General features: G+C 41.6%; 1 protein-coding gene across 2 annotated transcripts in view; it reads left to right on the forward strand.

Annotated features, from left to right (window-relative positions):
* Positions 1-13,332, forward strand: part of NOX1 (NADPH oxidase 1) — a 32,496-nt gene extending 19,164 nt beyond the window's left edge. For both annotated transcript variants that reach the window (XM_030210451.1, XM_030210452.1), the window contains exons 11-13: positions 781-927; positions 4,317-4,441; positions 11,916-13,332. In XM_030210451.1, coding sequence (XP_030066311.1) covers positions 781-927; positions 4,317-4,441; positions 11,916-12,042 — 399 coding nt within the window. In that variant the 3' untranslated portion in view covers positions 12,043-13,332. The remainder of the gene's footprint in view (positions 1-780; positions 928-4,316; positions 4,442-11,915) is intronic.
* The last annotated feature ends 8,767 nt before the right edge of the window (positions 13,333-22,099 follow it).

Genomic DNA, 22,099 nt, shown 5'->3' on the forward strand with positions numbered 1-22,099 from the left:
TATGTGGGCATTGCTGTGTATGTGTAAGAGGTTGTACACGTGTGGAGTATGGGCAAGATCACCAGATTCATGCATAACTTGCAATATAGTGTAAGCTCTATGTAAAAATGCTGCAAGATAGCTGCAAACCTCTACACCTGCCATTGAGGTGGTGTATGTGATCATGGCAATATATTCTACAACCTCACATATCCCTGTACTTGCCATTATAGAATATCACTCAGCGTTATTGTTTTTCATGTTTGCACGGCTTCCTAAAGGAAAAGTCCATAGACCATTATTAAATGGACTTGGGGAAAATCCACTATTTCTGGGATAAGCAGTATAGAATGTTTTGTACTTTTTTGGGATCTTGCCAGGTATTTATGACCTGGATTGGCCACTGTTGGAAACAGGATGCTGGGCTTGATGGACCTTTAGTCTTTCCCAGTATGGCGATACTTATGTACTTATATACTTATTTTTTTGGTGTCAGGTTCAGCGCCCTTTGCAGAATTGTCTCCTGAGATTTGTTGTCCTGCTTTGCATTCTTGCTTAATCCTGGTTCAGTAATAATTGTGGGGCAGTCTATCATGACTCACTCTTTGAGGGGACCTGTAGTACCCTGCCCTTGGATTTGGTATACTTCCCCTATGATTTTTGGGGGTCTCCTTTCTTTACTGGGGTTGGTGATCTCTTCCATGCAGAACTTTCAGCCACTTTTCCATACTTGTAATCATTATGCTGTATCACTGGAAGTATATCCATCCTGTTTCAGTCGTGTCTTCCATTTGTGTGCAGATTTACTTCTACTGGATCTGCAGGGAAACGGGAGCATTTGCTTGGTTTGCAGACCTGCTTGCCTCCTTGGAGCAGAAGATGATGTCATCAGGAAAAGCCGATTTCCTGAACTACAGACTCTTCCTTACCAGCTGGGACAGTAACATTGTGAGTTAGCTTGGATATCTTTAGCAGGGGATACCATGTCACTGATGGAAGGTTAAAAGGAGAGAGGAGAAATACAGTGCCTTGCAAATGCAATAAAGTAGAAGTTTCTTTTGCTAATCTACACAAGAAATCTTCACTTCCCAAGTGAAAGGACAATTATAGAAATATTCCAAAAGTAACTAAGAATAAGAAACCTTGATTGTGTAAATCTTCACACCCTTTGACTCAATACTTGAGGAAAGCTTCTTGTGCACCAATAATAGCCATGAGTTGTGTAGGATGAACAATGGGATGGTGTAGATTTTGCTCAATGTTCTTGGAAGAATAGCTCAAGCTCTTTCCAGTTATCGGGGGATCATCTCTGGACTGCAGTCTTCAAGTCTTGCCAAACATTTTCTATTAAAGTCAAGTCTGGGCTTTGACTAAACTTAGTTGTGGATATTCACTTTCTTCTTTCTGAGCTTACATTAGTCCATTTTTGCTGTGCTAGGCATGCGTTAACACCTACCACAGCTTAGTAAAGGGATCCCTAAGTGTCTCTTTGCAAATGCAATGCAGCACATCCTATGGCTTTTCTTCAGCAATGGCTTTCTTCCTTCCATGTTTGGGGAGAAATTTTGAGTAAAGTGATGTGGTAGCCATGTTAGTCTACTTTTAAAGATAATAAACAGAAATAAAACAAAACATAGAAAAGAAAATAAGATGATACCTTTATTAATTGGACTAAAGTAATACATTTTTTGATTAGCTTTCGAAGGTACCCATTCTTCAGATCAGAAATAAGCAAACGTTGGCAAACATCAGTATATATAAGTGAAACACAAAGGCGTTTCAATTACCCACAGGATTCCTGCAGGAACGGAAGCAGTTCTGTGGGGATCCCGTGGGATGGAAGCAGTTCCTGTGGGGTTCTAGTGGAAGTGTATGCTGCACTTGCACCAGCCTCTCAGCTACCGAGTACCAAGTTCTTTGAGTGCTGTCTCCTCCTTGCTTTAACAGCACAAATGTGGAAAGTCTCCATTAAAGAGGTGGTAGAGATACAAATGGTGATGAAATTCAAAATGGCATGGGATGAACACAGAGGATCTCTAATTAGAAAATGGAAGTTATAAAAAAAAACCCTAAACTTAAATGGCTGCATGTGTGTGGATGTGTCACATGACACTTAGATGGTGACTCTGGCTGTGATGCACTAGGGCCGGTACTGGGAGACCTGTACTGTCTGTGTCTCATATATGGCAATCTGGTTTTGGACGGGTTGGAAAGGGTTTAGACAGCAACTTTAGTGGCTAGAACATGAGGACAGTGCTGGACAGACTTTTACGGTCTGTGTCCAGCAAATGAGAAGATGAATAGGCTGGAGTGGGCTTTGAGGGCAACTCCAGTAGTTGGAACATAAGGATAGGGCCAGGCGGACTTCTATTGTTTATGTCCCAGAAACACCACAGAAAACCATAATCAAGTATATAATATCACATTCATTGTTGATTTGATAATGATTGTGACTATTGGGCAGACTGTATGGACCGATACGGTTTTTATCTGCTGTCATTTACTATGTTACTATTAATATTCTCTGCTTCCGAGCTGATGCGCAGACCTTAGCTCTGACATAGGCACAAGCATCAGATGTCACCTGACCTATTGGCGCATGCATGTGGTGACCTCTCAGCACACAGTGCCAGTGAATCAGAGAAGTCTTACATGTGCGTACCAGAGTGTTCCAACTTCCGTTCCTTCCTTGCCTGCAGTGCTGCGGCTCAAACCCAGAGACTGAGAGAGCCAACAGGAATTTTTTAAAATGTACCATTAAATTCTTGGGGGACTAGGTGAGAACAGGTTAAATTCTTGCGGGGACAGGTTAGATTCCCCACAGGGGATGGACGGGAATGGGTTAGATTCCCCACGGGGAAGGATGGGGACGAGTTGGATTCCAGTGGGGACGGGTTGGATTTCTGTCCCCGTGCAACTCACTAGTTTCAATGATAGACTCACAGGAAGAGGGTGGAATGGGTTAAGTGAGAAATAGCGGGAGCTGGATGGATGAGAGACAGGGAGAGATGGATGGTAGATAAGAGGGTGACAAAGCAGTAGATGAAAAAAATTGTTGAAAAGTTAACATTTCTCTTAATCTCAGCAGGAGACATCCAAAGTCCTTTTAAAGTAATCTTAAGCATCACAGTGACCTGTTGTCAGCAATTTCCATAGCCCAAAGCTATTGACTTGAGAGGGACAGTTGATTGAGGCTGTGTCTTTGTACTGCAAAATTGAATTCACTTTACAATGAAGGATTTGATAGAGCCCCAAGACATATTTAAACACATTGAAGTGTTCTTATTACCATATCCTAATCTATATATTTTGAATAACTTTATTCCAGAGTTCTGTCAGTACCTCCATGATCTGCATGTTTAGACCTTTGCTTCAAATTCACTTGATTTTTCATCCAGTATTTTTGTCAGTTCAGTTACTGTGATTTGACACAAATGAGCTCTACTTAACATTGTGGGCTTTAAGGCATTTTTTTAATGGAGCCAATTTGGGTTTGTTATGACAAAGAGGAAGATTTACACATTCAAAACATTTTGATCTCTTGCTCACAGCTACTTTTTGAATACTTCACTAATTGTTTCAAGTTGAAAGTGTAGAGTATGTTGGGTAAATCGGTAAAATAAACTCACTAACTCCATTGCCCCACGTAAGCCACATTGAGCCTGCCATGAGTGGGAAAGCGCGGGGTACAAATGTAACAAAAAAAATGCATTTGGAATTGTATTTCTAGGCTGATTCTTATGTAAAAGCAATATCTAAGGAGAGGGCTTTTGATACCATTCCTTCTTTGACCTGTCTGTGCAGGGAGCTTTTTTTTTTTTTTTTTTGCCAAACTGATCCATGTAGCTCTACAGTCATGTAGGGCCAGTGCAAGCTTGTCTTCTGCCTTGTGCACTCTCAATTAATTTTGAGACCCACAGGCTCCTCCTCAATCCAAAGATTTTGATACAGTAATGATCACCTCAATATCACTACTCCAAAAACAATCCTTTAAAAATGTACAAAAGTGTAAAAGTATGTATTGCTGGTTATGATTGTATGGCTGTCAAGATGTATTGATTTGCTTTAACTTCCTGTGCCACTCCCTCGAATCTGCCACTTTAGATGATCATCTCCTAATAGTTAAACCAGTCCTATGGTCATGTGAAATGCAGGAATTTCCCTAAAATCATAGTACAGCAATGGCAAATGACCTGTTTTATGAGTATAGTATTAAGGAAGTAATCAAGCAGATATATTTCCAAGTGTTTGTAGAATGCAAATTAAGTTCCCTGAAGAGGTTTGATACGTCACTATCTGGACTATGCATGTTTAACCTGTTATTACTTTAATTCTAGGCGGGCCAGGTTGGAATTAACTTTGACAATGCCATAGATACAGTGACTGGTCTGAAACAGAAAACCTCCTATGGAAGACCAATCTGGAATAATGAGTTCTCTAAAGTGGCAGAAGACAATCCTAGGTGAGTCTGTAGCTTAATCACTGTTGCAAAAGGCTGGTTTAAGATAGAGACCTGCACGGGAATGGGGTTTGCGGGAATCCCACGGGATTTGGGGACGGAAGCAGTTCCTGTGGGGTTCTCATGGAAGTGTATGCTGCACTTGCACCAGCCTCTCAGCTACCGAGTACCAAGTTCTTTGAGTGCTGTCTCCTCCTCCTCCTCCTCCTTCTTGCTTTAACAGCACAGATGTGGAAAGTCTCCATTAAGGAGGTGGTAGAGATACAAATGGTGATGAAATTCGAAAAGGCAAGGGATGAACACAGAGGATCTCTAATTAGAAAATGGAAGTTATAAAAAAAACCTAAACTTAAATGGCTGCATGTGTGTGGATGTGTCATGTGACACTTAGATGGTGACTCTGGCTGTGATGCACTAGGGCCGATACTGGGAGACCTTTACTGTCTATGTCTCATATATGGTAATCTGGTTTAAGATGGGCTGGAAAGGGTTTAGACAGCAACTTTAGTGGCTGGAACATGAGGACAGTGCTGGACAGACTTTTATGGTCTGTGTCCAGCAAATGAGAAGATGAATAGGTTGGAGTGGGCTTTGAGGGCAACTCCAGCAGTTGGAACATAAGGATAGGGCCAGGCGGACTTCTATGGTCTATGTCCCAGAAAGACCATAATCAAGTATATAATATCACATTCATTGTTGATTTAATCATGAATTGATAATGATTGTGACTATTGGGCAGACTGTATTGGCCGATACGGTTTTTTCTGCTGTCATTTACTATGTTACTATTAATCTCTGCTTCCGAGCTGATGCGCAGACCTCAGCTCTGACATAGGCACGAGCATCAGATGTCACCTGACCTACTGGCGCATGCATATGGTGACCTCTTAGCACACAGTGCCAGTGAATCAGAGAAGTCTTACATGTGCGTACCAGAGTGTTCCAACTTCCGTTCCTTCCTTGCCTGCAGTGCTGCGGCTCAAACCCAGAAACTGAGAGAGCCAACAGGAATTTTTTAAAATGTACCATTAATTTCTTGGGGGACTGGGTGAGAACAGGTTAAATTCTTGCGGGGACAGGTTAAATGCCTCACGGGGATGGGTTGGATTCCAGTGGGGACGGGTGGGGACGAGTTGGATTCCAGTGGGGACGGGTTGGATTTCTGTCCCGGTGCAACTCTCTCTAGTTTAAGATAACTATGCACTTCTTTGGGAAAGCAAATTAAGGGGCCCTTTTACAAAGCTGCTTGCAGTAAGCACTAATGAGTGGCTTACTGCAGGGTGTGCTGAGGTGTCCCACGGTAATGTGGGGATGTGCACATGCTACCTACGCACTAAAAAATGTATGTTATTTTTTAGGGCTGGGAGCAGAGAGTGTACGTGTTCTGTACTAATTGGTTAGCATATGGGCATTGCATATGAGTCAATGCCTACAAAATAGATGGTGATAGAGGCTCACATGCTAATGGAAAATTAGTGAGTGGCCATTAATGCATAAAAACAGAAAACCAGCCATTTACCCCAGTGGCAAAAATGGCCTTAGCGTACAGGAATGAGCCAAGCAAGGGCAGGCTAAGGCTACTTTTTATTGCTATGCATGCTGAAGTTGAAGAGTTACTCTGGCTGAAAAAAAATACTTCCTGATGCTTTTAGGTACTAACAAAGGCATCCAGGAAATAGTTGTAACAGCATAGCAGCCAACTTTTCAAAATTATTGGGGTGCTAAACCCAATGAAAATTACCTCTCCCTGTACACAATCAAGGAGCTTATTCAATATTGGATGTGCTCAAGCACCCACAAAGCTGGCTCCTGTGTGTAAGAGGGACTGATGCTTAAGGAAGTCTTGTGGTACAGACAGTGCCCATGAAGTAACATAGTAAATGACGGCAGATAAAGACCTGTACGGTCCATCTAGTCTGCCCAACAAGATAAATTCATTTACATGGTATGTGATACTTTATATGTATACCCGAGTTTGATTTATCCTTGCCTTTCTCAGGACACAGACCATAAAAGTCTACCCAGCACTGTTCTTGTATTAAGTTCTGGAGCTAACGTCGAAGCCCCTTAAAATTCACACTCCAGCCCATCCCTATCCAGTCACAATCAGGGCATAGATCGTAGAAGTCTGCCCAGCTCCCATTTTGTTTCTCAATTACTGGCATCGCCACCCAATTTAAATTCCATTACCGTTTTCATCTCCACCATCTCCCGCAGGAGGGCATTCCACATATCCACCACTCTCTTCGTGAAAAAATACTTCCTGACATTAGTCCTGAGTCTGCCCCCCTTCAACCTCAATTCATGTCCTCTAGCTCTACCGCCTTCCTGTCTCTGAAAAAGGTTCGTTCCTGTTTCTCCTTTTCTCTAAGGTATACATGTTCAGGTCAGCAAGTCTCTCGTACGGTTTGCAATGCAAATCCCAAACCATTTTTATAGCTTTTCTTTGCACCGCTTCAAGTCTTTTTACATCTTTAGCAAGATACAGCCTCCAAAACTGAATACAATACTCCAAGTGGGGCCTCACCAACGACTTGTAGAGGGGCATCAACACCTCCTTTCTTCTGCTGGTTATGCCCCTCTCTACACAGCCTAGCATCCTACTGGCCACAGCTGTCGCCTTGTTTCTTCAACTTTAGATCCTCAGACACCAACACCCCAAGGTCTCTCTCCTGAGTCAAGCTTACTAATCTCTCCCCTTCTATTCGGTATCTCTCTTTTGGGTTTCTGCACCCCAAGTGCATCACTCTACACTTCTTGGCATTAAATTTTAACTAGGACAAAAAATAATCCTGGGTTTAAGAAGTAATTCAGTTCCCAGTTAGTATACTACAAAAAGTTACAGAAACCAAAAAAGGTTAAGTAAACTGATTTTACATATCTTGAGTCTTCGAGTCGCAGTAAAACACCAAAAAAACTGAGCACAATTTGAAATTTTTCATAATATAATAAATTTTGTTTTGAAGTTGGTTTTAACCTTTTTTGGTTTCTGTAACATTTTGTATTAAATTTTAGCTGCCAGACCCTCGACCATTCTTCTAAGTTTCGGAGATCCCTTCTCATCGTTTCTACTCTCTCCAGGGTATCCAATCTATTGGCTATTTTTGTGTCATCCGCAAAAAGGCACACCTTTCCTTCCAACCCTTCAGCAATATCTCCCACAAATATATTAAACAGAATAGGCCCCAGCACCGACCCCTGAGGAACTCCACTGCTCACCTTCCTTTCCTCCGAGTGGATTCCATTTACCACCACCCTCTGCCACCTGTCGGTCAACCAGTTTCTTATCCAGTTCACCACTTTCGGTCCTAAGTTCAACCCTTTCAGCTTATTCACGAGTCTTCTGTGGGGGACTGTATCAAAGGCTTTGCTGAAGTCCAAGTAGATGACATCTAGTGCACGTCCTTCATCCAGTTCTTTGGTCACCCAGTCAAAGAAGTCAATAAGATTCGTTTGGCAGGATTTTTCTTTGGTAAAGCCATGTTGCCTTGGGTCCGGTAACCCGTCTGCTTCTAGAAAGTTAACTATCCTTTCTTACAGCAGAGAGTCCATTATTTTTCCTACCACCGACATGAAACTTACCGGTCTGTAGTTTCCCATTTCTTCCCCGTCTCCACTTTTTGTGAAGAGGGACCACATCCGCTTGTCTCTAATCTCGTGGAATCTCTCCTGTCTCTAAAGATCTATTAAATAAATTTTTAAGAGGTCCAACCAGGACCTTCCTGAGCTCCCTCAGTATCCTGGGATGTATCCCATCCGTCCCCATAGCTTTGTCCACCTTCAGATTCTCAAGCTGTTTATAAACACTTTCTTCCCTAAACAGCGCAGTATCCACTCCATTCCCAGACGTTCCCTCGGCAGCCGACCATGGTCCTTCTCCAGGATTTTCCTCCGTGAACACCGAAGAGAAATAATTGTTTAGCATGTTTACTTTATCTTCATCACTCTCCACATAGCCATTCTCATTATCTTTCAGTCTCACAATTCCATTCCTATCTCTTCTCCTTTCTCCAATATATATGAAAAGGTCTTGTCACCTCTCTTTAGATCTTTAGCCTTTTTTTCTTCCACTCGCGCTTTCGCTAGCCGTATTTCCCTCTTCGCTTCTTTGAGTTTAATCCGATAATCTCTTCCATGATCCTCTCGTTGCGTTCTTTTGTATTTCTTGAACAAAGCCTCTTTTGCTCTTACTTTTTCAGCTACTTGTTTGGAGAACCATATAGGCTTCCTGCTTCTCTTGTTTTTGTTTACTTTCCTCACAAAAAGATCAGTCGCCTTATTTAGAGCAGCCTTTAGCTTGGACCACTGTTTTTCCACATCTTTTGCGCCTTCCCACGCCAACAGCTCCTTCTTCAGGTATTCCCCCATTTTATCAAATCCAGTACTTTGAGCTTTGTGCGTTCGCACTCCGCCTTCACCCTTATTTCAAACCATATGGTGTGATGATCACTATTACATAGGTGGGCACCCACCCGGATATTGGAAACACTACCCCCATTCATGAGAACTAGATCCAGCATTGATCCTTCCCTCGTGGGTTCAGTCACTATTTGTCTGAGCAAGGCACTTTGACAGGCGTCCACAATCTCCCTACTTCTTTCCGATTCTGCAGATGGGACGTTCCAATCCACATCAGACAAATTGAAATCTCCCAACAGTAGCACCTCCCCTTTCATACCAATCTTTTGAATATCTTCTATCAGATCCTTGTCTAACTTCTCCATTTGCCCAGGAGGTCTGTAGATAAACCCCCGTGTGGATACATGTTCCATCTTCACTTTCCAGGACTATCCATAAAGCTTCTTCCTTTCCCCAGGTTCCCCACATTTCAGCCGCTCTGATATAGTCTCTCACATACAGAGCCACTCCTCCACCTCTTCGGCCCTCTCTATCTTTCCTAAAAAGATTATAGCCTGGTATGGTCACATCCCATTCATGGGAATCGTTGAACCACATCTCCGTAATAGCAACAATATCCAAGTTTTCTTCAAACATCAGGGCTTACAAGTCTTGAACCTTTTTACTTAGACTACGAGCATTTGTGCATATAACTTTCCATGTGCTTAGTGAGTTTAGGTGGTTTACTATATTTACATGACCTTTCCCTCTGCCATCATGTTTATTCTTGGGGTGACTTTCCGAAATCCCTTGTTTCCTTTTCTCACCCCCCACCCTCTAGTTTAAATGTCTAGAAACATATTGTCTGAATTTCTCCCCAATGATCCTTTTTCCCATCACAGAAAGATGTAGCCCATTAAGTGGGGACAATACCAGTTAAAAAAATTTTTTTTGGGGGGGGGGGGGGAGGACGGAGTTGTTCTTTGAGTTTTCAACTGAGTTGGAACTGGAATTTAATGGCCTTTAGTTTTATTTAATACTATTCTATATCATATCCAATTCAAATAAATCAGAACACACACAAAAAATAAATGTCTATAACATATCATTCATGTACTAGCACATGGGAATTTGTCCTATAATTTTTATATCTACTATCTAATTCAGCCCAGCCATTGCAACAGTCCTTGGCCAGGGCCCATGGCTACCACGGGATCCATTCTAATTAGGGGCCTAAGTCTGGTCACAAAGGGGCATTTCTATAAAGAGAGCCAAACATTAGGTGCTAAAAATGCCATGTGCTAAGTGGCAATTCTTTAATGGGATCTGGGCACCCATATTCAGTTATAGAATATTAACATAAGTCAACATTTGCATGCCAACCTTTAGGTGCACTCCCTTACACCATGGGAAAATTCTGTATAGGTCACCCAAAGTTGGGTGCTTAAATTTGCACATGGCTCTTGCTAAGTAATTTAGCTAAATTGGTGATAAGTCAATAATTGGATTAATAAGCAGTTAATTGGCAGTCAGGAGTTGCACATGGATCTGCCCTACGTCTTATTCTATAACATCCATGCCTAATTTTCATAGCATGCAGCTCCTATGGGGAGTGGCCAGGGGTGTTCCCAGAATTTGGCATTAGTTGAGTGGGAGCATTTACACCAGCCTTTGAGAGGTATAAATACTCATGCTGAAGGTTAGGCACAAACTGTCTGATTCTATATTATGTGCCTAGAGATCAGCGCTAAAATTTGCACAGATTCTATAACAACGTGCATAATTTAGCAAGCAAATGAGCACTAATTGGCACCAATTAGAACTTAGGCACACAACTCACTAAGCATATTCTATAATGTCTGCTGAACTTCTAACATGCGCAGGCAAAAAGGGTGTGGTTATGAGTGGTGAAATGGGCATTTCATGGGCGTTCTGAAATTTGCATGCCTAGTTATAGAATATGACCCAGTTTGCCTAAATTTACATGTTGGTATTTTACACTATGTTTTCATTGGTGTGCATGGATGCACATAGTTGATGATTTCAATGCCTAAATCTAAGTGTGTTCTATAATCGCCGCCTAAATCTAGGCACCAATTATAGAATACTCTTAGCACTGATTTCAGCGCTGATTTTTGTGGGCATCATATATAGAATCTCCCCCAAAATGCACGCTATGCTAGTAGTCTATAAAGGCTGTTCCAGGCAGAGTGGCCTATATAGAATGCTAACTTAGTGCAGATCATCCTATACAGAATTCCTTTGCATGTCAATAGCAAGAATACATGCACATGCCTAAATGCAGAATTTTAGTGCATAACGTACACTATTCCGTTACACATGTAAATGTGGGACCTGCCTACTTTGCATTGCACCAGCATTTATAGAATACCGCTAAGTTGCGGATGGTCAATGCCTGGAATGCCCTCGGTGGTAGAGACAAAAACGGTGATGGAATTCTAAAAGGCATGGGATGAACACAGAGGAACTCTACCAAATAATAATAATAAGGCTTCAATGGAAACGTCAAGTAACTGGAACCGAGGACACTGTCAGGCAGACTTTTACAGTCTGGGTCCCACAAATGACAAGACGTATTCGGCTAGGCTGGAGTGGGCTTTGACAGCAACTCCAGTGGGTGGAACGTAAGGACAGAAGCGGGCAGACTTATACGGTTTATGTTCCAGAAGCACCAATGAAAGACTCGTGATAAAGTATATAATATCACATTCATTGCTGATTTAATCATGAATTGATTGAGTGAGACTGTTGGGCAGACTGGATGGACTATTCAGGTCTTTATCTGCCATCACTTACTATGTTACATGTAACATTCATGGGCATGAGTACTAGTATTAAATAACTTATGTGTACAATTGGCATCTAATCATAGGTGACCTGCCACTGAACAAACGGGTATGTTGAGCTATGTTTAAGCTGACCCACACTGGAAATTCCAAAGAGACACTAATTCCCAGCCCCTGCTGAAAGGAAGTCTTAGAGAACATAGTATTACACAGGAATCAAACCTGGTCCGCTGCATGGCTATACAAAGCAATTACCACCAGGCCAGACAAGCATATGCTAAAGAGTTTTCGGCTGTTTCCATACCACTAATTCATTTTTTTTTTTTAAACAGATCAGTGGTGGGTGTTTTCCTCTGTGGTCCTCAAGCATTGGCTAAAACCCTGCAGACATGTTGCCACCAGCACTCCAATCTTGATCCAAGGAAAGTCCAGTTCTACTTCAACAAGGAGAACTTTTGAGCACAAAAAAGGGGGAGCAATCAGCCAAGCTGCTCTGCATCATTTTCTCTCTTCATTTTCAATTCAAGCAAACCATGAATTGTCTCCTAGTGCACTCCCCCATTTACCACAGAGAACATATTTAATGGTCTTAAGAGACTTAGTCCAATGGAAGATTTTACTTGGTCTTGTGATACTTGTCCATTGAAAACCCTTCCAGAACAGGAAACACTTAATTGTTGGATGGGTTGGTTACATTATCTGCCATGTTTGTCCTTGGGGTCTGCCTAAGGATTCTCACCTCTGAACTGAGGAGTCAGGCAAAGGACGTTTTTCTGGAGTTCTGCTATTTCATGGAGTTCTATTAGGGGCCTAATATATTTTACACAAATAGATGCTGCTGCTCATTTTGTTAAGCCTGGCAGAACCTTGGGCGAATGACAGCAGGCACAAGTGGGTCCTATGGTCACCCACTTTTCGCCATCCATCATTCAGTAAAATCTGGCATTACAAAGGAAAGAGAGGAGAGTGGTCGGCCCAGTTGACTCTGCTACAAACAGTAAATTGCAGTATCTTTCCAAACATTAACTTAGCCTTGTTCGATTTTTTTTTGCGGACTACCTGGGAAAGAAATATGATCCAAATAACAAATAAACTGTAAGCACAGGAATCACGTGGCTTTTTATGAAGGAAAGATCCATGATGCCTCTTAAGGAAAAAGTTAGTGAAAAAAAACATTTTGGCTTCTGGAATGACCAAAAGTTTCAAAAGTACACTAAACCATGTTAAGTGACAATTTGTGAGGAAAAAAGGCTTAGCGCAAAATGGGTTAAAGCATTTTGAAGTAATTTGCCCATCAGTGTGCTAATTTTTTTTTTTTAACAAATTTGGGCAGGGGCATGTCATGGGTGAGAAATGAGTGTTCGCATTAGTGCAGACTTAACATGGGAGCACTTGGCACCTCCTAAATATGAGGCAGTAAGTGTTCCCACCTTAATTAATTTTTGCAGGTCACATGCACTAATGGAAAAAGTAGTGCAAGATCTGCCAAGATTAAAAAAGAAAAAAAAGCCCTATTTTAGGGATGCTCTAGAATGTTAAAATGGGCTGAGCCCATTTCTTAGTACTTCTTAGTAAAAAGGCCTCATAAGGCAGGTCAGCAATGCTATGCAGTATTGTACTGACTGGTCTTTTTGGCCCAAATTAGATCTGGTATCCTCTCATGTTCATAGCCACTGAGGGGGGGGGGGGGGCAAAATTCCCCAGGTGGGGCTCAGTATAGGGGTCTCTCTCTCTCCTCCTGGGACCGTGGTGATGGTGTCCAGACAGGAGCAGGAGAGAGAACTCCGGCTCCAGGCCCCCCTTGCATTGCCTGTTTAGCAACTGCTAGGCCCTCAGGCTGCGAATGCTCAGTTTTGAGACTGAGCATGTACGATCTGAGGAAAGCAGCCGCAGGGGCTGGCACTGCTGGGCAGAGGAAGGAGCCATGCTGCCTGCAGCTGGCAGGGCCAACCAAGGTATTTTGGGCAGGCGGCAGCGATGATGATTTTTTTTGGGGGGGGGGTGGCGGCGGCGGCGATGACTATTCTGCCCTGGGCCCAGCTCAGTCTCTCGGCGGCCCTGCTCATGTTCACTTCCCACCATGTTTCTTATGTTAAAGCTGGTGGTTAAGTCAGATCTGAAAAGAAAATCTTCAGTGTAAAATCAGAGTTGGTTCATTTGCTATCACTGCCATGCAGTGACTGTACTGATCTTGATGTCATGTATTATTGCTCTTTGATGTCTATTTAAAAAAAATACATTTTATAAATAATGTGTAACACTGTATTGATGTTGCTATGTATCTATTATTAAAATTTAACTATTTATATTCACTTCTTTCTGTTACTAGCATTTTGCTAGTTTTGCAAGCAGTTCTTCGGGAATTATTTAAAACTGATCTGTGTTGGTTCCCATTTAATCAGGGCAAATTTGGAGGGCTTCCAGTATTACTTATTTGAAAAATATGCACTTCAGTGTTTAAGTATTATCTAAGCATGCTAAAAATAGGTGTTTTTTATGTTTTCATTTTGCAAGCATAAATATTTGCTTACAACATTCTTACCTTATTTACAAGATTTAATATGGTACCTGTTGTGGACAACCCACCATCCAAAGCAGTTCATCTTAACACATACATATTACTGATTTTATTCTTTTTTTGCAGGTACAATGTACAATGGATAAACATGGCTTAATACAGTGGTTGCACAATAAATATACGGGGTTCTCTTTTTATAAATGCAGTGCAGTCAGCATGAAAAGGAATTACTGGAGAAAAAGCCTCAAGAAGCTCCTAGACTCATATGGCTGTTAGAACCCGACAGGCTCGATTTGGAGGGGCAAAGCACACAAAAGCACCAGTTCTCTGGGTGCTTGAGCACCCCCAATATTGGGTATACTTCTTGTGTCTAGGGAGGGGGTTATTTCCATTGCGTTTAGCACCCTCAATCATTTTGAAAAGTTGGCTCCTATGCCACTATGCACTAATGACTCTATGACTCTGTATATCCCACAGCAATGTTTCACAACATTTTTAAAACGTCCAGGAAACATGCATGCATTCATAAAGAGGGCTCAAAAGGTTTTTTTTTTTTTTTTTACTTGATGGATGATGTAAAATTTAAAAGGCTCAGTCCCTGCAACAAATGCAAAAAAGCAGTGAAGAACAGGAGGGGAACAAAGGACTTGGTTGTAAATATTTTATTGTAGTATCAGCGCTACACAGACAACTACAGCGGAGTTTTGATTCAAAGTAGTCTTGATTCTTAGAAACCTTGAACTTAATCTGGCACAAGTGGAGTTCTGGAGCCGTGATACAGGCTGACTATGCCAAAACACAGCTGTGTCAGCTTGCTGTGATTGCCCAGATGTATTGGATACTACAATAAAATATTTACAATCAGGGTGGACTCTGGAGTCCTTTATTTCCCTCCTGGTCAGCACCTCTTCTTTGTGTTTCTTTGCAACTGAAATTGGGAGCCATAATAAACAACAGAAATAGGACCTTTGAGAGAAATCTCCCCCCCCCCCCCCACTTCTTAGGAAGCACTAGCAGAAGGCACGGGGAGGTCTCCGCCTTGACCCTTAGGGTTACCTTTATTACATTACATTATTAGCCATTTCTATCCCACATTATCCACAAAGTACAATGTGGCTTACACTTTGTAAAAAGCCTAAATAAGCACAATAGAATTATGGAAGGACAAAAAGAAACAGTGTCATATTATAAATCCCCAAATCTCCTAAACAGAAAAGATTTCAGCGCCTTTCAAAACACTCCATAGGATCTCAGAAGCCTGATTGCTGTTGGGAAAGTATTCTACCAGTGTGAAGTCAAATAATAAAAACTGGTTGAATGTAAAGATTTATAACAATGTTCCTTCAACTTGAAATGAGTGAGAAAATTCCTAGGCTGAGGATTAGCATTCCTATTGGACAGTCGAATAAGTCCTTGTATACAGCTAGGTGCAATTCCGTAAATTATTTGAAAAACAAATGTACATAACTTAAAAAGTGACTGGGCCTCAACAAGTAGCCAATGCAACCTTACTAATAGCAAGAATGCCCTTTCAAGCTTTGGTACTCTATGAATTAGGCAGGCAGTGATATTCTGCACCGTCTGAAGTTTAGACAGCAATGATTTTTTGTTCTTTACTGGCAATGTATACTCTATTGCAATAGTCCAAGTTAGTAAATACCAAAGATTGTACCAGCAAATGATAAACTTCTAGAGAAAAAAAAAAAAAAAGCTTCTCACCCATTGTAGCTTCCATAGCATTTTAAAAGCTTTAGAGACCACCATGGATACCTGTTTCAAAAGTCACATTATCCAATATGAAGCTGGTTTCTGTGACAGGTCTAAATGGACTGCCAACTTTCAGAAATTTTGCTTTATCCTTATTCAAGTTTGAACAATGCTGCCCAAGATTCCAATGTGTCTAAACTACATTGCAGATTAGTTAGAATCTCCAGAATAATTTGAAATATGTAGATAGTAACATCGTCAGCATCTATGAAAGGGTGTAGTCCCAGAGAAGCCAACTTTCTTTCCAGTAGAGCCATAATGATGTCAAACGAAACCGGGGAGATCGGTGACCTCTGTGGTACACCATATTCTGGTCTCCATTCTGATGACAGAGAACCAAGAATTTTCATTCTATATGATCTACAAATCTAGTTCATGCATGTTCATTATGGGTATCTTGAAACCCTAAGTCACTGGATGTGTTCCAAGGATTGGGTTGAGAACCCCTGACAAAGACTGTAAGCCCATTTTGGATTAGGAAATAACTCATGTAACTGAATGTAACTCACCTTGAACTTGAAAAAGGTGCATCATAACTCTAAAATCTAATCACCAATTCAAATTCACTACTTGGAAGGAGTTCAATATCCACACAGTGAGTTATGTATAAAAATATCATTTACTGAATGAATCAAAAGATGCAAGATATTTCATCGGTTAGGCTTTACAGACATGGACAATCAATAGTTCTGACACTGGAATTGTTTTTACTGTTGTTTACTTCTTTTTTTTTTCTCCTTTGGGCCTCTTCTTTTCCTTTAGCTCTATGTGATTCTCTTTCAGGACTCTTCTAGGTCACCAACCCTTCTGCAGGCAGCTCTGAAATAACCTTGCAGACACATTGGAGACCTCTCCATTCAGCAAGTTTCCAGTTTGGTAAATCTCCCAAAAATTACACTTCTCTTTACCACCAAGACTGCTCAGGGATGTCTAGCTACCAGCTCGTTACTTATAGGCTGCACATCTTTACCACCACTGGTCACAAGTATTGCAAGAACTGTCTCAACTTTGTTCAAACAAAAAGGGGGAAAAACCTTCAGCTCTTTACTCTCCTTTTATCTAGCCTTCTTCAGCACCCAGGATCCCTCTTGTCAGTATAGAAAAAAGGTGGTAAAGACAAACACTCTCCCTCCCTCATCCTCTATTTGAAACTTCAATGCCATCATCTCATCCCCTGGTCACTCCTATGGGGTGAACCAGCTACCAAATACCACCCCCATTACACAATAGCAGTGTAGATCAGCCAGAAAAATCTAAAATCTAAGAAAATATTGATCAGAAGTATCAACACCAGCAGGTGTACTCTAGGCTTTTCAAGCCTTCTAATTAATGACATCTGTACCTGAAACAAGTATTTGTGAAAGATTATGAACCGAAGACATCATAAGCTTAAGGTCAATTTTTTACAAGTGTAATGTGTGTCTCCCACAGGGTGTACACAGAAATAGGAGTGACATTCTAAACCTCCTGTAATACTCTCTACTTCCGGGAAGGGTGGCTCTCACACTTGCTGTCCTCTTTGGTTCCAGCGTCTATTCTAGTCAATTCACAATGGACCCCAGAACCATAGCAGGATTAAAGCATAAGAAAACTAGGCACGTGCTTATGGCCCAAACACTTAGAATAGGCCCTCTTAGAGGTGCTAGTTCAATGGCGTCCAAGGTAGATTTCTGCCCTGCTAAGTCAGCAGCTGTCAGAACATGTGTCTGCGTGGGGGTCGGTCAAAGCCAATACTGCTTGCAGAAGTCTATTTGTTCTCAACACAGCCCTGCGGATTGTCCTCTAGTTGGCAAACATCTCTTACCTGCTGCTTCAGTCTCTATTGGTGTTCCTCTGCTGTTAGAACCTCAAGGAACCTTATTTCTGGGAATTAAAAAATGTATTTACATTAAGATGGGGGGAGGGGGGTATGTTTGTGTGTCCAGAGGCCAAAGGGTTAATGCTACCCTGCCCAAACCTACCTTAATCAACAGTAGGCTCATATCCACTTGCATTTACTTCACAAGAGAACTGCATAGTTTAGGAGTTGAAAACAGGTTATGTCCTTACTAAAGAATAGCCATACTGGGTCAAACCAATGGTCCATCCAGTCCAGTATCCCACTTCCAACAGTGGCCAAATCCAGGACACAAGTACCTGGCAAAAACCCAAATAGTAGCAACATTCCATGCTACCAATCCCAGGGCAAGCAGTGGCTTCCCCGTGTCTATCTCAATAGCAGACAATGGACAATTCTTTTAGGAACTTGCTCAAACCTTTTTTAAACCCAGATACAGTAACTGCTGTTACTACATCCTCTGGCAAAGAGTTCCAGAACTTAACTATTTGCTGAGTGAAAAAATATTTCCTCCTATTTGTTTTTAAAGTATTTTCATGTAACTTCATGGAGTATCCCCTAATCATTGTACTTTCTGAAAGAGTAAAACATTGATTCACTTTTACCTGTTCTACACGACTCAGGATTTTGTAGACCTCAGTCCTATCTCCCCTCAGCTGTCTCTTTTCCAAACTGAACAGCCCTAACCTCTTTAGCCTTTCCTCATATGAGAGGAGTTCTATCCCCTTTATTATTTTGGTCCTTCCATCTATCTATCTATGACCTATCTCTTAGGCATTCAGAGTTTACAGGGGTGATTCAGGAAATAAGAGCAATGAACGTCCTGCTGATGCCATGTACAATGGATAAACATGGCTTAATACAGTGGTTGCACAATAAATATACGGGGTTCTCTTTTTATAAATGCAGTGCAGTCAGCATGAAAAGGAATTACTGGAGAAAAAGCCTCAAGAAGCTCCTAGACTTATTAAATTGCCTTACAAGAGCGGGACTTCATCATCATCGGCAAAAACCTTCATATAGCAGTAACTATGGAGGTTTTTGCCGATGATGATGAAGTCCCGCTCCTGTAAGGCAATTTAATGTCTAGGAGCTTCTTGAGGCTTTTCTTCCAGTAACACCTTTTCATGTTGACTGCATTTATAAAAAGAGAACCCCATATATTTATTGTGCATGTTTGCTCATTTGGGTATCTCTCCCTCAGATAGTATTTAGTTTATCTCTATTAATACAGTGGTTCCCAATCCTGGTCCTGAAGGCACCCCAGCCGATCAGGTTAGCCACAATGAACATTCATGAGACAGATTTGCATGCAATACCTCCACTGCATGCAAATCTCTCTCATGAATATTCATTGTGGATATCCTGAAAACCTGACTGCCCGGTGTGTCTCCAGGACCAGGTTTGGGAACCACTGGCTTAATGGGAAAAGCCAGAATATATTTAGCAAAGAGAGGCAGCAGTTTACTATTACTGTTCTTTGAAAGTGTAAATAAGGACAGAAATAAAAGTGAGCTGGTTGATATGGAGGGGCATTTCTATAGCACTAATTTACCGCTCCCACTTCACCACCGAAACCACTGCAGAGTCCATAACAACCCAACTTGAAATTGCCTCAATCAGAATCCACAACAAATCCCTGCTTGATCACCTGAACTGCGTACTGTTCTATAGACCACCTGGCAACTGGAACGAATGCCAATCTAACTTCATGGACTTCATCTCCAACACCTGTGTAACCAACTCCAACATACTAATATTAGGTGACATAAACCTCCACCTTGAAGACCCAAACTCTACCAACGCACGAGATTGTAAGGAATTCCTCCACTCATGGGTTCTCAAATGGCCACACATGCAAGCTACCCACATTAAAGGGTATACACTGGACCTCTTCTCTCACAAACTGGCCACAGACCAAAACATTCTAATAACAGATATCAAATGGTCAGAAACACCCTGGACCGATCACTACAAACTAAACCTATCCCTAATCTGGCAGAAGAAGGGATCATATCATGCACAAGAACATACAACCTTCAGCACAAGAGGCCAGACAGACCCAAAAGTATTCTGGCAACAGATATATGATAATGAATGGAAAGCACGACCGGACTCCATACACTACCCTCTCTGACTGGGACGAAAGATGCAGGAGCGTACTAGACAAAATAGCACCCCTAAGAACAAGAATAACAAGAAGACAAAACTCGATCCCATGGTTCAATGACAAATTTAAAAAAATTCAAAACTCAAACCAGGAAACGTGAATGAGCATGGAAAAAAATAAAAGATGAACAAACACAACGCACGGAAACAAATATAAAAAAAATACAAATATGCAATAAGACAAACCAAAAGGTCTTATTACAAAACTAAAATAGGACCAGATTACAAAGACCTGAAGAAACTATTTCAACTAGTAAACAAGCTACTAAACACCACTCCAATCACCACAGCCAACACAGACATCCCATCCACAGACAAACTTGCTACTTCAATGAAAAAATAATAAAATTACACAATTCACTTCCTCAGCACAACACCGACATCGAAAACTTCATCAAAGGATTGGACTCAACCTCGGGAGAATGCCCAGCAGACCATAACTGGTCAAAATTTGCTCTCCTCACCGCTGAATCAGTTACCCAAGCGACTCATAGATTCTCCAATACCCACTGTAAATTGGACATCTGCCCCAGCCATCTACTCAAATCTGCCCCCGATCGCTTCATAGAAGACCTCACATTCTACCTAAACCACATGCTCCAACAAGGCCTCTTCCCTGAGGAACATGGCAACATTCTACTCACCCCAATACCAAAAGACACAAAGAAAAAAAACGAACGATCTCACCAACTACCGCCCAGTTGCATCCATCCCACTAGTAGTCAAACTGATGGAGAGCCTGGTGACCAAACAGCTCACTGACTACATGGACAAGTTCTCAATACTACATGAATCACAATCAGGATTCCGCCCCCTCCATAGTAGTGAAACTGTACTAGTCACTCTCCTGGCCAAATTCAAGCATGAAATAGCCACAGGCAAAAACATACTCCTCCTCCTCCAATTTGACATGTCAAGCGCATTCGACATGGTAAACCACAATATACTACTACGACTCCTAGACTACTTCGGGATTGGTGGAAACATTCTTAGCTGGATCAAGGGTTTTCGAACCACCAGAACATACCAAGTAAAATCAAATACAAACATATCACCACCGTGGAAATCAGACTGCGGAGTACCTCAAGGCTCACCATTATCACCAATAGTTTTCAACATAATGATGATCCCACTGGCCAAGTCCTTATCCAAACAAGGCCTCAACCCGTTCATTTATGCAGACGATGTCACAATTTACATCCCCTTCAGACATGACCTGACAGAAATCACCAATGAAATCAAGCTCGGCCTGAACACCATGGATTCATGGGCAAATTCATTTCAACTGAAACTGAAAAAACACACTGCCTCATCCTCTCAACCCAACACAATAACTATAAACCCACAAACATAAACACCCCAGACCACACCCTCCCCATTTCAGATAGCTTAAAAATACTCGGTGTTACAATTGACCACAATCTTAACACTTGAAAGTCAAGTAAACTCCACCACAAAGAAAATATTCCACTCAATGTGGAAACTTAAACGTGTCAAACCTTTCTTCCTGAGGGACATATTCTGTAACCTAATACAATCAATGGTACTATGCCATGCAGATTACTGCAATGGAATCTATGCGGGATGTAAAGAACAACTCACAAAGAAACTCCAAACCGCTCAAAACACAGCAGCCAGACTGATATTCGGTAAATCACGATTTGAACATGCCAAACCCCTCCGAGAAAAACTGCAGTGGCTAGCAATCAAAGAACGTATCACCTTCAAAATCTGCACCCTGGTCAACAAGATTATCTACGGTGAAGTCCCAGGATACATGTCAGACCTCATAGATCTACCAACCAGAAACAGAACCGGATCATCACGAACATACCTAAACCTCCACTGCCCAAACTGCAAAGGACTCAAATACAAAGCGACCCATGCATCCAGCTTCTCCTATATAAGAACACAACTATGGAATGCACTGCCAAAAGCTGTGAAAACAATCTGCGACCATCTAAACTTTAGGAAATCACTAAAAACCAACCTGTTCAAACAGGCGTACCTTACCAACCCAACATAAAGACCTAAACTCTGCAACACAGCAAAACCAAAGATCGTACCGGACACTATTTAACATTCCCTACTTGACCCTACTATGCCCGAAACACACCTTCCTTATTCGACCACAACATCACCTTGTATTTGTTCCTCTACCGCACTTGGCGAACACCTTTACGGTACTATGTAAGCCACATTGAGCCTGCAAATAGGTGGGAAAA

Source organism: Microcaecilia unicolor, chromosome 7 (genome assembly GCF_901765095.1).
Source record: "Microcaecilia unicolor chromosome 7, aMicUni1.1, whole genome shotgun sequence".
In the NCBI taxonomy this organism is placed as follows: domain Eukaryota; kingdom Metazoa; phylum Chordata; class Amphibia; order Gymnophiona; family Siphonopidae; genus Microcaecilia; species Microcaecilia unicolor.